The following is a 16,461-nucleotide window of genomic DNA, read 5'->3' on the forward strand; positions in this document are numbered from 1 at the left end:
AGTCCAGTGCTTGAAACTCGGCCACCGGCTAGGTTAAATAAAATGACAAAAAAAAATATTTTTATTTTATTTTTTAAATGAATGATCTCGTCTTTGTTCACTACAACCTTCGCCCGAGAATGAAAAAAATTAGGGTTACAACATGTCAGCCAATAGAAAAATAACACCCGATGCCTTTATTAAATAATGAAAGTATTTTTGGCCTCGCGGGGTGCTGTCCCTCGACCCCGCGCTGTATCGCGACAGGGACCGCACAAGGGGCGCTGCCCCAAAACCCCCGTCGAAAAATATTGGGGGAAACTGCATCGATAGAAGTAGGGAAAATTTAACCTCCAAATCTGACACTAATTGGATTGACCAGGTAGATATAGAGGCTGAGACTGTAGCCATGGCAAAGGAGGAGCGGAGAGCACGAGCAGAGACAGGAGATTCAGAGGCAGATAGTGACACAAATGTTCCTGATGTTGGTGAGCATGGCATGGTGTCACGAGGAGCAGCTATGGTTGTCGAATCATCGAAGACCTACCTTAGATGCCTTTGCAAGGGGCTAGGGCCGGAGGGTGCAGGCTCCTCTGAGCCATAGGCTTGTATTTGTATTTACCTTTGGTATTTGTATGGAACATTTGATGATGATCATATGATGACATGGATTTTTTATTCCATGAGTTTTGTAATATTGTACACATTTGACAATATTTATATATCTATGTTTGTTATTTCCTTCAACTACAATTTGCGTTTATGCTTATGTGATTGATGTATACTTGTGTATGTAATCGACTGAACCGAGTTTGATGATATTGTTGTGTCTTTAAGGTGTATTCAATAAAGGGTGCATGAAACAAGTTTTAAATCTTTAAAAATCTCTAAATTTCTTGAGTTTTTCACTTTCTCAAGTCCAGCCGAGTCTGACTCCGACTTTGACTCCGAGTCTCGAGTCTGAGTCCAAGTCGGCCTTGCCGAGTCCGTGCCGAGTCCGAGTCCCGTTTCTTTGGTTGATACACATTTTACAAGCAACGCATATGTTATGAAAGGTAGCTCCCATTTTTAAGTTGACTATGATTAAACACAACAATTAAGTGGAGTGATTATTATGTTAGTGATTGATAAAAAGAAAGGGTGCGATTGACAAGGAAGATAGTAATTTGATTTGAAAGAGGATGTTTATGGGAGGACATCTCTTCAATTCAAAGAGTAAGACTCTTGGAATTAAAGGCGTATATATGAAAATTGGAAATGGAGAAGTGGGGGAAGATAGAGGACTTTTATTGATTATTTTCCAAATTTTGGATTATGTATTATTTACATCATAGCAAGCTATTAAGACAGTAAGCGGACTACTAAGACAGTAAGCGGAGTTGGTATATCCACCATTCTACTAAGTCACTCGTGCATGAAACTAAGGAGCGATAATCAGAGATAGCGTCCATCATTCTCACAGGGACCTAAGGATCGAAATCAGACACAGTGAATCGACAGAGGCATATCTATTCGTCCACCCATCGCATGATAAAGAGAGACCAATCAAACATAGCAATCGAATCATTAAAAAATCAAAGGCACATTTTGTATCAACTCCAAAGGGAGTAAACAAAGCAATGATAATATAATTCTGCATTTACATGTATACTAGTGCACATTGGAGTTACACTTGATTTAAACATCAATCCCTCTAGGAATATTATAATCAGAAATTCAAACAATACTATCGATTGATAATTAAGAACTCCATCTGTACATACAACAGACCACATCTTGTTCAAAGTCAATTCTACATCATTAACCAATTTGTAAGAATCATAGATATAATCATATGTCAAGCCATCAATGAGGGACATTACAAGATGGGGAAAACTTATATCTCTTATTTATTCAATCTTGGATCTGCTCATTTGAGCAATTGCCTTCTTTGGCATAATTGGTTGCACAAGCATACAGAGAGATCAAAGACAACACCTTTGTTACAAGCATATAAGTATAAAGCAGGAACAACGTCCATCCATATCGCAGGAGCACAATGATCAGGATCAGACACGACGACATATTGAGGCATAGCCCCACCTTCAATCATCGTAGGGTATAATAAGAACAAATCAGGCATTGTGAACTTAAGATTAAAATATTACATCAGATATAGCAACTCAATCACTATGAGCAGTCATAAGACAAGATCATACCATATATCCCATTGGCAAATCAGAGAAAGCTATCAAGATAAGTTCTACCTTCCAAAATATTCTTAGAATTTTAAGTTAAATTTTATAATAGAATGTCTTCAGATTTAATAAAATTATATTTATAAATGTATTACAATTCTCATCTTAGGTTGGAATTGTTGTCTCATGACTAAATTAAAGTAAATCCCAAAGGGGGCATTACAGATGATATGTTTGAACAAGAATCATAAATAAAAAATGATTAGCCCAATTATGCATAAAATAATTTTCTTTCAATAATTTGAATGCGAGACTGTATTACTGTTGCATCATGTGAATTCTATTTAATGAAGTGCAGATATGTTGTTTCAACAACATGATCAAAAGTTACATTCAAAAAATAGAAGATAGCTACCAACCAGTTACACATCCACATTGCACTAGAACCCAAAGCTTAATGAGCCATCGATATTCACCCTGCTGCAAAATGCAAGCTTTGTGTGATAGCATCAATCAAAAGCACCTGATAACTTCCCTAGAACTTGTGATATGCATATTTATGAAAAATCTATTTCAAAATACAATTGATTTTGTCTGTTGCTTCATAATTACGCGTTTGCACTTTTCACACTAAAGCATAATTCAATGTTCAGTTGGTATTGTGGCAACAACGTTCTGTCTCAAAGATTTTGAATCCACTCTAGTGGGTTTCATGCATTATGATCCACGTGTTCTCAGTTAGTAATGGCAACCTCCTTCATAAATATAATTTACATTTGAGTGTGATGTGTAACATAAGATGCCTAAAATCCCTTGGACAACAATTCCAGTAGCTAAAAGATATTCTTTAAAAAGAATTCAGTTTTCCAATTTTCTTTTTGCAATCTCAGTTTTGAGAAAATAAAGTAAATAATAATGATATTTAAATTGGTGAAAGCATGAAACCAAAAAGCGTCAAATTTAATAGCAAAGAAAAGTTATTTACTCTTTCACTTCAAATTTAGGTATTTGATTATCTAATGACAAACCACAAGGGATCCTCGTGTTTTGGTAAAAATTATCTTTCAAAAATTGCAAGAAATAGTTACTTCGTACAAACCAAGAGAACTTGAGGTCTTGGAGCTGTGGTAAGAGTTGACCTATCTAAGCTTTAAGATACTAGATTTGTGAAATGCTCAATAGTCCACCAGAGATTACTGTAACTGGAAAATATCGACTCCATATTGTCAAAATCTTAGTAAAAAGAAAAAAGATAAGTATAGAATTTTTTGAGAATGGTATTTACATTGAACCTTGCCGAAACAAAGTGAATATAGTAACCAAAAAACAATTGAGTAGTTGAGAAATATCACCCAGGAAAGATCATTCATATTCCAAATACTGTGATTTCCCACCTTCAAGTCAGCTATTCTGTTTCTAAAAGTTAGAAAAATGATTTATCCCTGTGTTTCGAATGATATCATAGAGACCAATCATTATCTCTGTACTTATTAAAATTATGATAAGCCACTCCAAAGCATCGGATTTTCTATTCTGCAGTATCTCCAAAAAGAAGCGGACGTTATGCTGCACAACAGGACCATATAAGGACGTTATTGCCTTGAAAGTTTTGATCTCTTCCACAAAACACACAAAGCAAGAAGAGTCTATATAGCAAGAAAAACTTCTTGAGCAAAACACACCTCTACAAACTTCAGTTTGTAATCGAGACTCCCAAATCGCTGTTGCAATTCATATTCATCTCGAAGATACTCCCAAATTTGTGCATATTTTGCATTTTTCCAAGCAACGTCTGACCTGAAATTATTACATAGAAATGACTTTAAGTACACTAGCAACTACCCTTAGCAACAGAACTGTTGAGAATGTAAAATTAGCCTTCAAATCAAATTTAGCATGCTATTTGCTTAAGGCGAAAATGCACGCCAAGCAATGTCAGAACATTAGTATGGGAAATTGTCTCCAAACAATTGAAAATTGAAACAAGCATGCAGTTACTATTGAATCAACTATCATTTTTTCTTTTGTGGCCAGCAAATGAATATGAGTCACCAATCAAAAGTCCCAAAACATACAGTGTCCAATTACCAACCTGGTAGACTATTCTAGATTTTAAACATTGTATTCTTTTCATTTACTGATATCCGGCATAAAGAATAAAGACTGTGGTCAAGAAAGTTGTGCAGAATCCACACTGATAATAAGAATACAATAAAATCACTTTTACTGTCAAACAACTACTGAGTGGCACGACTTGAGAAAACACAATAGCATTTAGGAACTTTCTTTTTAGTCCATTTTCATTAACCAAAAACTTTGGGTGAAGAGGGGTGCAAAACCCTTACGATTTGTCATAGAAATAGTCAATCTCAAATGAGAAGTGAAGAATGATAAGATGTATGAACCACAATTCATGCAAGTTTTGCCTATTGTTCTCAACACTATGGAGACAGCTAGTATGCTTCTTCAGGGTACTTTTGCTTCGGCTATTCCTGGTCAACCTTATACCTTGAGCAGTGATTTCTTGTTCCTTTTTTGGCAATTTCAAGCTCTTTAATTTACTTTTTAAATGATTTTAGTGATTTTTCAGTAATATCCTTGCCTCTTAATCCAAAGCTGAGAAAGGAATGTTTGTGACCACAGCAAGAGCATCTTGTATGCTTCTTCAGGGTACTTTTGCTTCGGCTATTCCTGGTCAACCTCATACCTTGAGCAGTGATTTCTTGTTCCTTTATTGGCAATTTCAAGCTCTTTAATTTAAATTTAAATGATTTTAGTGATTTTTCAGTAATATCCTTGCCTCTTAATCCAAAGCTGAGAAAGGAATGTTTGTTCCTGTTTTGGCAATTTCAAGCTCTTTAATTTAATTTTTAAATGATTTTAGTGATTTTTCAGTAATATCCTTGCCTCTTAATGCAAAGCTGAGAAAGGAATGTTTGTGACCACAGCAAGAGCATCATGTCACTGCTTGTGTAAGTTTTGAAAATAATTAATTTGTTTAATCAGAGGAAGGTTACTACATCTTAGTGCTCAAGCAAAATTTGCTTATTCTGAGAAACAATACTGCCTTCTTATTGCTCCGCTGGATCAACCGATATAGAACAAATTTTATAAAGATTTTCCCGTAAGGACTCAATTCTCAAGAAGAAGCCAAAAATCAAAGCACAAGCATGCAGACTAGAAACACTTCAACCATGATATGCTATCTTACACTAAATTCCTGGGATGGAGACTGGATGTAGATTGGAGAGGACGGGACACATTTCCAAAACAAATTTTTTGGGGGGAGGTCATTTTTTAGGGGATGGCCATTAAAAAATAGGGAAATTTTCAAAAATATAGGAAATTTCAAATATTCATATGATAACATTGATAAGACATTCATTATATACATTACAGAACCTTAGTACATAACATTAGAGTCGTATTAAGATTTCACATGAGACTCAACCAACAAATTAACAAAATTTAATTGCTTTTATTGTCAATGTGCATATAAATTACAGAAAAATGCCCAAAAACTGCAAGTTTGAACTACACAATTACAAATACATAGAAAATATGCTGCTGCCAGTACACTGCATCAAAATCAGAGTTTAAATCTAAAGGGCTGCCTCATCCAATGGAATCCCAACCTATACCTAATGTGCCACCTCATCAACCTATGTGGCATCTTGAGGATCAACATCACAACATGCAGCTGAAGTGTGTCAATCTTGAAGCTGCAAGGCACTATGCATGGCCACCAACTTCTCCAATTAGATCACGATTTCAGATGGTTAAGGAAATCATTTTGACATTGGAATCTTGAGTTTAAAAATGCTAATTTATTCATTGTCATGCCCAATGAAGACAACTGCCCACATCTAAAGATAACATCTCTGTTTCAGACACGGTTTTGCAAAATAGCAGCTTTCGTTTTTCACTTCTTTATTTTCAATTGCAAGGAAACTAGTAAATATACATCACTTTACATTATGTATGGACATTGCTTAAGTCCAAAGACATGTGTGCCCTAGAAAGTATTTTCAGACATCCTCTGATGGGAAGAACACGGAGACATCATGTACACCACACACAATATTTTCAAAGGTCGGTATGCCTGCATTATGAGAATATTTAAAAATATATCTAGACTTATGAACTTTCTATATTAAGGACATACACCAAATTTAGAAATTTGTGTTGTAATTTTGCATGTGTTTTCTCAGATGCTAGAAATTAATGTTGAATCATGCCCTGATTGAAGTGCTCTACATGAGGAAAATTTTAAATTCACTATGAACAGTAGTTGTAACTTGTACCCCATATGGACAAATTGCTTTCACCATAATATATATGGGAAAAAGTTTAGAAATACATTGTTTGATTCCCTAGAAGATATTTAGTTTCATCTAATACAAAGCAGTAATATTAAACTTATGCCATTGCCTGATAAAGTTTTATAAATTACAGCTAACAGATGTTTCAGTTGAAGTTAAAGATGAAGATGAAGATGTTAAATTTGTACTACCAAATAGCTTAAGAGTTTTTGTATATGCACAGCAATTTTTTCCTGTAAAACATGCAGCGATTTTTTCTTATAAAATTGCGAGTCAACGGAAAAAATAGCAACTTTTTGGTTAATAACTTGTCCATTCTTGCTTGCAGTTAAAAACTCGTGGTGATTTCTGACCTGCAGTTAAAAGAAATTGTGATTTTCACCTCACTTTCACGCACGATTAGTAGCTTAAGGCAAGCAGCAACACGAGGATTGGCAATGACAGTTTATATGTTTTCAAAGGCCTTAATTTGGGCTTGCTAGCGGGGACCCCACCCTGTATTGTGACTGGGAGTGTGCCCAAGGTGCTGCCCCTGGACCCTGCGAGAGGTGTTGCCCCCACAAGGGGCACTGCCCCTTGATGTTATTGGGGGTGTTGCCCCCAGACCCCCATGAGGAGAACTACCCCTCAACCCCACTGGGATTTCCACTCCCAAATCCCCTTTAGTTATTGGGATCTCCTGTCAGATTAGAAACTTGATTACAATGAGAGGGTGACAAGGAATTGGTATATAACTCTTGAGTGCTAAATCAAACGTTATTAGCACACAATTTGTCAAAAATCTCTTTAGATGAGGCAACTTCTACATTTGACATGGCTAGTAGAAGTGGCATTGTAACTCATTTAGAGGTTGAACTGTTTTTTGGTCTATGTGTATTAAACTCTGATTTTGATTTATATGTGATGAAAATCCTTAAAATAATCTACAAATTTAGTAATATGTGTTTTTGAGGAATATTTTATAAAATTTATGTATTTGAAAATGTTTGATAAAATTGCTGAGTTATTGCTGAGTTTTACCCTGAGTTTTTGTCGAATCCCGAGTTTTATAATCTCTTGGCTTGCCAAGTTATTGCTGAGTCCAAGTTTTTCAACAATGATTACAACCATTGGAAATTATTAACGTTAATCTATTTTCAAAGAAAAGCGACTAATTAATTGTGAAACACAAGATGTTTGTTTTGGAAAAGTAATTAGTATTATTAAATTAGAATAAGTTAAATCACATTATACTAAGATTCTACTATGTCATACATGCTTTCAAAATTCCAAGTGAATTGTAGTGTGGAAACATTGTTTTGAATTTTAATATTTTGCAGTAGAGCTTTATGGCTTTCACAAATGTAATCCATGTTCTCATTTTTTAACTAGAAGATCACGTGCTCCAAGATCATACATAAGATTTCAATCATAAAGTTATTTGATTACACATTAAGTTCACTCTTCCAAAGGAGGATGGCCACTGACAAAGTGTGATGTCCCCTTCTAGTTGACATATGTCAGCTGAGTAGATTAGCCTATCATTGACCCTCGGAGGCTAATGAGGTTGGGTAGAGGGTCCTCCAGAGTTTGATTCACCACCTTCAAAGCAAGCACTCCAGGTCTGGTCTTCATTTGAGGCCTCCAGGACTCCGTTTGAGATACTTTCTATTTTTAGCAGTCCTGCTATTTATAGCCAGTAGGTTGGGCAAGGACAGATTATGGTTTGGCGGTCTCCAGTTCAGACGGCAGGCATTTCTAATGAATACTTAGAGAGATATTAATATTTAATTATTTTTAATTAAATATTAAATGGCGAACTTTAATGTTTTAATGTTTTAAAAAGTCACTTTAAGTTATAACTTAAGTGAGGGTCTATTTCTCATCAGATGGGGCCAGTTTTTATATTAAATGGAAGATGATTTATTTTTTTGACACTTCAATAGTCAAAAATAAATAATAAAAGTTAAAATATCATTAAAGGCCAAATCGCATCTTTCTTGGGAATCGCACCAACCCTAAATGGAGAAGATTAAAGAAGATTTTAGGTCTTCTTTTCATTATGCTAAGTTTTGATATTTTTGTTTGGAGCTCTGAGAGGAGTTTTGGCCAAGGGTTTCAACAGAAGATTCTTCTGTAGTGATCAGAGGTATCGGTACAGGAAAACATGGGATTCTTGTACAACAGCATCAAAGGCTGTGAAATATCAGTTGATCTTGCTCTTACAGTTGGTTTCATTCAAGGACCAAGTTTGTGCTTATTAGTCAGAGAGGCACCATTATTTATCAGTATTTTGTTGCTACAGCAAACAAGGAAACAAAGATACCCAAAGGAGATATTTTTTATGGTTGTACGGCTGCCTGGGGAGTAGCGCCAATCACCTAAGGGGCTGCGATTTGCATGTTGGAAAGATCCAAAAAAATAAACAAAATAAGGAGAAGGTGCGCCTAGCCTAGAGTCATCCATTGAGCTACCATGCAAGCTGTTTGGGTCAGTCTGGAGTGAGTTATAGCATGCTGTCATAATGGACTGTGTATGACCAGCAAGGAAGAAATAAGGGTTTCCAACAATTCTTGGTATTTTTTTCAGTTCCTATCTTTTATTGTCTGTTTATGTATTGAGGGTAAATAAAGGTTGAATACATGTAATAAGGGTTTGATCAGTTTATTACTGAATTAGAATTGATTTCTAGCGTTTCCCTATAGTTGCTTTTTGTGCTTAAGTTTGTCAAAATTATATTTGCTGCTACAAATTGGCAAAGAACACACTTGAAACGCAACAGGTTCAGTTAAACGTCAGTTGTCTCAGTTGAGGACCTTTTAAGGTTCTTACACAAAACCAGAAAAAATCATTGAGAATTTGAAACCATAGGAAAATGGCCCAAAATGCACAACAACTTGGATAGTGAGTTTATCAGTAAAAGATAAACCTAAATCCAAATTCAATAATAGATACCCTGCTGTAAGTTTATTTCTTTTCTCCTTTGCTATTAATCTTTCACAGCCAACAATGACATTAACTCACTTTGTATCAGCAACTAACTTTTTAGATATTGAAAGGTAGCCAACACATATGTATCTTGTGCACAATATTAACATAAAATGAGAAGTTTATGGCTGCAAAAATCACCTTTCAAAAAGCCCAAGCTTGAAAATCACATTTGCAAGATTGGTATTTGTCTGACCAACAAGTTGAAAAAGTTTTTTGCGATTCATTGTAAAGGTGCCTGTCTTCTCCATTCCTTTGTTCAAATCAATAAATTCTGCCACCATACCATCTACCTGAAAAAGAGTCAATGTCTAATAGCTTCCGGTATCTACACATGCTTCATCATCTACATGGACAAGTTTTGTACAAAACAATACCAACATAAGAAAAAAGGCACCTGTCGAACAAAGTGATCAAGGGCAATGCTTTGTCCAAGCACAATTCCAATGGTACGAATACAGTCAATATCAAACCTCCTCAGTACTATATAGTCATGACCCTCTTGCATCCAAGTCTCCAATGACGGTTTCTCCACTATAGCATAATCTGCAAAGAAATATGTAACACATAAGCATTTGCTTGCCACACATGACTCCATACTGTAAGAAAAAAGGTAATATGATATTATTATGCATCTTTGTCTCCTATATCTAGTACATGCTTGTCTGATTTTAGATTACTAATACTTTTTAGTACTATGCTTTAACTTTAGTATTTAACATAATATTTTTTAAATCAAATGTCATTAATGTTGACGCTTATGATTGTCACATTAGAGTTGCACCCATAATCAAAGGATACAAATGAGAAGCTTGAGCATAGTTCCCTTAAGTTCAAGCAACCTCCAAATTCACACAGTCCCCCTATTCTAACAATATCTAAAATGCCAGGAGGTGAAAGGAGAGAAAGAGAAAAAAGTAGAATAAATGCAGGAATAAAAGAAAGGGCGATGCAATAGAATAGTGTGAGACTACTCCCAAAGGAACAAGATAAACACAAAGAGCTGGAAATCTAAACTTTCAAAATTAAATAGACGACAAATTGCTCATGCTATAGGTAAGAAATTTAACGCACCAATAAGGCTAAACTATCCACATAAAACTCAATATTGCGGGCAGAATGAAAATGCCACAAAATCTCTTAGAAAGTATTTCTACAAATACATAGTAGCCCAGATCTCCAAAAGTCAGAAGCTTCTGAATACAAAAATAAAACAGTTATTCAGTCAAGAAAATTCACAACAGAAGCAACCTTGTGCAAAGACAAGATGCTTTGCTTACTTGTATACATCATAACAAATCTGACCTGTTGAAAAGACCAAATTATATCTGGATCATTCTCCTCATAAACATCTCACATTTGCTTGCAAAATACCTTTGCTGGTATGAAAGGCATGTAGGCAACGAAACAGTCACATTTTATTTTTATGTTTTGATCATTGGCCTTACCTTTTTATTCACAAGGAATATTTTAATTCCTTTCTTTGAGGAGAAATATTCTTTTTATCTTTTTCCTCTTTTAACTTTCGCAACTTTTTAGCTTATAGGACTAAGTCTCTCTTTTAATAATTTAGGTTTAGCTTTTTATCTTATATAATTATATTTCATGCTCCTTTACTTTTATTTAGAGGTACCATCTCTCAAAGCTTACATAAATTACAATAGCACAAGGGCAAAATATTTAACTTTTAACAAGGACAAAATATTTTGCACCCCAATCTTACCACCAAAAGCCTACGAATATGATATTCAAAAGTTCATATGTAAGCAACAATTGTAATTTGTAAGCAATAACTATAAAATATAAATGAAAAGTCCAATTTTTTGTTGCTTGGGTGGATCTCCCACGAATAGCTAATGGTAAAGAAAAGGGCCTCCCCCTATCCTATGTAATTCTGCAACTCCTAAGTAATCAAGTCCTTACCTCACCCTTAGGTGTCATCCCTTCAATGCATGTTAAGAGATCCCCTATAACCTCCTCATTAATATTTCTGATGTCATCTAAGAAGGAAAACTTGGGGTTGACGAAGTACCCCACAACATGAATGGATTGGTGAAGTTGAAATTACCAACTCTGATCAATGATATCCCAAAAAGATTCAAATTTGTATATATCTCCCTTGCAGTAGTTTTGGATGGCCTTCTTGGCCCTATCCATGGCCTCATAAATATGTTCCATCAATTTTTGCTTCCTATCGACTAAGCACAAAACCCTCACTAAAGTTGTGACACCTACAACCAAATTAAAGCTACAATTAAACTAAATATTTAAAAGATTTGAAATTAAGGGATCCAATTTAAAATTTCAATTGATGTTTGAAATTGCCTTGATGATCTTTGTAGCTCTCTTTGCAAAGGCGTCATTAAAAATTGTCTTTGTCTTTCCAACCTCACCACACCCTTTCTTTCAATACAATGAATCTAACCATGCTTAACTCACAAACATCTACTTAAAAAGGTGTCAAAAAACTACAAATGTTTTGCAATGTTAAGAAACAAGTTGCAAACCTTGTTACACCCATAGAAACATAAATCCTTAAAAAATCCTAATTTCACGATTTCTAAGAAATTCCCAACCCAAAAGATTTTTCTCCAAAAAATCTCGATTTGATCAGCCATGATATTCAATGATTTTTTAAGGTTTAAATCATGAAAAAATTACGAAAACATCACCCGGGAAGTGCATTTACTATCCAACAACCTATCGTGATACCCTAACCACACAAAATCACTATTTAATCAGTTTTTTCATTGATTTTTAGCACAGAACTGAGCACTAGCTGCTGGGACACAGTTCACTGAGACGCGGTTCACCATCAAATATTCGCCAAATTTCATCTGGTTGCTAAGGCAAATTGTAGGTAGGCAATCTTGAATGGACCTATATTTCTAGTAGATGTTAAGGACATTAAAATAGAGACACGTTTTTTAGTATGCTTCTACATTTGATGTTAAGGACATTAACATGGAATGGTTAAGAGATGTGTTGTTTCTCTCTCAAGTATTCCACACTACTTGTTGGAGTTGTTGGATATGGTTGTTCATTGTTGCTGCTAGGATATGTTGTTGTCATTGATGTCAACATATTCCTGTGATTTATTCTGGTGAGTTTGGGAAGATCTTCTGATCCGGTTTTGTAGTTTGGTTTTACTGATCACTGTTTTGCAGAATCTGATATTTCCTCCGGTATATTCTGATGTGATCAAATCTTGTGCTGAGGTTTTGGGATATTGTTTTGGATGATCTTGTGTATCTTCATTTCAGATGGTTTGTGATTTGGTGCCCCACAAGTTATCTTTCTTCGTGACAGTTGTTGATTGGTTGTGTTCTTGAGCTTTCTGATGTTGATCAATGAAGATTTGATAAGTGGTGTTGATGCAGCTGTTGGTGATGATTCTAACGTGCTTGTTGGTGTTTCCTAGTCGTGTCCTATTTGTTTCGGCAATCCACACAGATTGTTATGCGAGTTTTTGATGGTTTTCATTAACCGGTGATGATTTGTGTGTTATGCAATATTTCTAATGGTGTAGCGTGTTGCGGTTGATCTTGGCGTGATTTCCGGTGGATGTGATCGTTTGGAAATTTGAATTAGGTCCATGCTACGTAATGTAAATCATTATATTGGTCCGGTGATTGATCTTTGTATCGTGTGATGTAATTTTGTGAGTTGAGGGTTGAGGGTTTAGCCGACCTTGCTATCAAGGTTGATGAATTGTATATATAGGTGAGTTATTCACTTAGTTTTGGTGTCGGTAATGTGTCTGCATTATCAGAGAGAGGTGAATGTGCGAACAAGAAATTTATCATTCAATGAAGTGTTGAGGTGAGATTGGTGTTGCGGAGCAGACAGCTGTGCTTAACCGGAACTATCATCAGGCATTTGTAGATGCTATCATTGCAGTTCATTTCTTTCGGATTGTAGTCTGAATCATATTGTAAGTCAGTGAGACTTCCCTGAGGGTTGTAGCCTTCCAGGCAAATATCTTTTGAGCAGTGAGCTCTAGGGAGTGTGCCTGAATGCATGTGCATTCCCCATTGTAATATTTTCACATACTACTGCAGAGTATCATCTTACTGTGGGTAGGTTCCCACCATGGTTTTTCCCTTAACCGGGTTTTCCATGTCAAAAATCTTGGTGTTGTGTGTTGTGTTGTTAATTTGCTTATCTATTTGTTGCTGCAATTTATCAGTTTATGTTTTGGAATTTAATTTGTTGTATCCGGTAAAGACTGATTCACCCCCCCCCTCTCAATCTTCCTTCTTGATTGCTGCTAACACTACTATCATTTGCCTTGGGATTGTAGTAATGCTTTCCATGCATATAAATCCATAGACACAATTTACTAGAAAAAAGTAGATGATATCATAAATAATAAATAAGGCTTCTATCTAATTTTTTTAACATATTTGAATGCTATAAGAGTTCTTGTCAAAAGTAAATATAGACAGCTACACTAATTGAAACAAAACTTTGTTGGCTTGACATCAACTTAAAGAGGTTTGTTTTCTTGGAATTCTTGTGTTCTTGACTATTCAAAAAACATTTAACATTTCAATTGTCAACAATAATACCAAGGTGGTTATTTAGATTATCAAGGTTAGGTTGGGACAATTTCCCTTTTAGATGCTAACAAAGTGTGATAATTTGGAGTTTCAATTTGACATTGGCCATCAAGTTGTAATGACAAGCAGGTAGGGCAGTTACAATTGTATAATCAAGTTGGAAGCAAAAGTATATACATAATAGTATATAGACATTGTGAAACTAGAAGCAGAATGGTTCCCTATAAAAATGAACTTGCAGTGCTGAAAAAATTAATTGTATCAATATTTAATATCAAAATGAAGGATTGTTTTGATTATATTTAAATTTCCTATTTATTCTGCAGGTTTAATGCTTTGTTTATTGGTGAAAATCACTACTTCAATGCATGCCCTGCAATTGTTAGGGAACTACATTCCATTTTGGCTTGTCATATACATGGAAGTTTAGAAAGATTGCAAGGAGTACAATAGCAGTACATGAATGCTTTAGACATGTAGCGTAGCATCCCATGCATGTTAAATAGGTATTAGGCAAACTAGTACATGCCTTGAGAGAAGTCATGCCCTAGTCTTGCAGGCTTATCTTAATCCCACTTGAAGTAGCCCTCATATATTTTCTCTTTAACAATCCATGAAGATTTCAGCAGCATCTGTCCCATTAAAAGGGAATGTTCTTGTGCTTTGATTTTTCATTGAATCTCGTACCTATAATCTCTCAAATTCTCAACTTAAAGTCCATCAATGTTTATAACTCCCTCATCTGCTTATACGCAAAATCAAGGAAAATTTATTTGAATAATAATAGCTTACATTGTGGCTCAAAGAGTTGCTCACTTCTTTTGTACTAGAAGGTCTTTATTATCTAATTTATTAATATTTCACACTCCCCTCTGCTAAAATAGTTATCAATTAGGACATTTGAATATCATTTATGGTCTTTTGAGATGTAAGGTTCTGTTTCAAAAGCATTTTCTATTACTCTATACTAAGCTATTTGATTCAAAACCTATTAAGTTGAACTTTGCAATTGCTTCCTTTGACATATAATTTTCCTTTCACACTCCTAATATAGTTCTCTTTCACATTGTTCTAGAAATTTCAAGCACTATTAAATCACAAATTTGAACTAGTTGATTCCTGTTTTCTAATTTATGATGTCTGCTCAACAAAGGAAAATTGTCTTTTTAATGACTTTCTTGAGCCTAAGGATTTTGAGATCTTGGAGGCCACCTTGGTAGTCATTAAGTTGAATGACTTAGGAGAGGCTCTAAACTAGGAGCTTCATCATGAAGACATGTAGGCCTCTAGCATAGCACTATTTGTAGTAGCAAGAGTCATTGGCTACGTTTGATTTTTTAGAACATTATAGATTATAGGTTGACTTTGTATAAATTATATTGTAATTGAAACTTTGTCAATTGTAACCATCTAGTTATTATTTATGCACTATGAAGTATGCTCTGTGCAATTCAATGTAATCAGCGATATGAATATAAATAACGAAATCCCAATTTCTACAATTCATGGGTTAAACTCTATTTTATTTGCTCTCTATATCTCTATGCTATGGAAATGCTCTTAAATTTCAAAATAAAGTAGTTTTGTCTTCTTTCTATAGTTTTTGACTTATTTTTAAATTCGATATTTTCCCACTTTTTCCTGATTTTTTCAATAAATCTTATACTTTTGGTTTGTCGATTTTTCCCCAAACGATTTTTTGCTGCTATGCCACGTACTCACATAAGCTATTTCCCCTTGGTGTCATCATTCATCAAGCTAAGAACCCATGTGTGGGTATAAATGTATTTTGTGGCATTCCTAGATTCTTCCCAATTGGTCTCACCCAATCAATTTTGCCTATGCCCTCCAAAAGACAGTCAAGGCAATGGGTAGCTCAAAGGGTCCAAAATATGATAGATGCCTCTCCTTAAGCAATTTCCTACCACCAAACATGTTGTTGCATTGCCTGCCTCTAACACGATCAAACATTGGATTCAAAAATTATGTTCTTTAATTATTAGAGACATTTATGGATTTCAAGAAAACATTTCAAACCACTAGAAATTTGATGAGGCAGTGAATCCTTCCGTCTATCCACCCACTTGAAAGTATGGTACATCAATAATGTCCCTTTTTAGTAAAAATCCTAATTTTTGCCCTAAATCACCATTTCCATGTAAAACAATAAATGGAATTGGATGTGTACCTGATTGAGATCCTGCAATAGGTTATGAAACCATTGAAATGTATATAATTAATAATATAAATCTTCTAAGAAAGATAATAGAGTAAAAATTCTCTATACTTAGGGTTAGGAACATTGACTTAACCATAGTTTTTGTCCAATTCCTTATCGAAAGTGGGAGTAAGGGGGAACAATAAGGTGTCCAAGATACCCTCTACCCTAGGCCCAAGAGCGGAGTGAGAGCCAAAGCCCCCTTGGCCTCATGGGACCATCGGTCAACTACCATG

General features: G+C 35.0%; 1 protein-coding gene across 2 annotated transcripts in view; it reads right to left on the reverse strand.

Moving 5' to 3' along the window:
* Window positions 1-3,355: 3,355 nt before the first annotated feature.
* Window positions 3,356-16,461, reverse strand: part of LOC131073625 (protein RETARDED ROOT GROWTH, mitochondrial) — a 53,530-nt gene continuing 40,424 nt past the window's right edge. For both annotated transcript variants that reach the window (XM_058010112.2, XM_058010113.2), the window contains exons 4-7: window positions 9,843-9,991; window positions 9,587-9,738; window positions 3,839-3,953; window positions 3,356-3,722 (exon numbers count right to left, since the gene is read on the reverse strand). In XM_058010112.2, the coding sequence (XP_057866095.1) occupies window positions 3,573-3,722; window positions 3,839-3,953; window positions 9,587-9,738; window positions 9,843-9,991 (566 nt within the window). In that variant the 3' untranslated portion in view covers window positions 3,356-3,572. The remainder of the gene's footprint in view (window positions 3,723-3,838; window positions 3,954-9,586; window positions 9,739-9,842; window positions 9,992-16,461) is intronic.

Source organism: Cryptomeria japonica, chromosome 11 (assembly GCF_030272615.1).
Source record: "Cryptomeria japonica chromosome 11, Sugi_1.0, whole genome shotgun sequence".
NCBI lineage: Eukaryota > Viridiplantae > Streptophyta > Pinopsida > Cupressales > Cupressaceae > Cryptomeria > Cryptomeria japonica.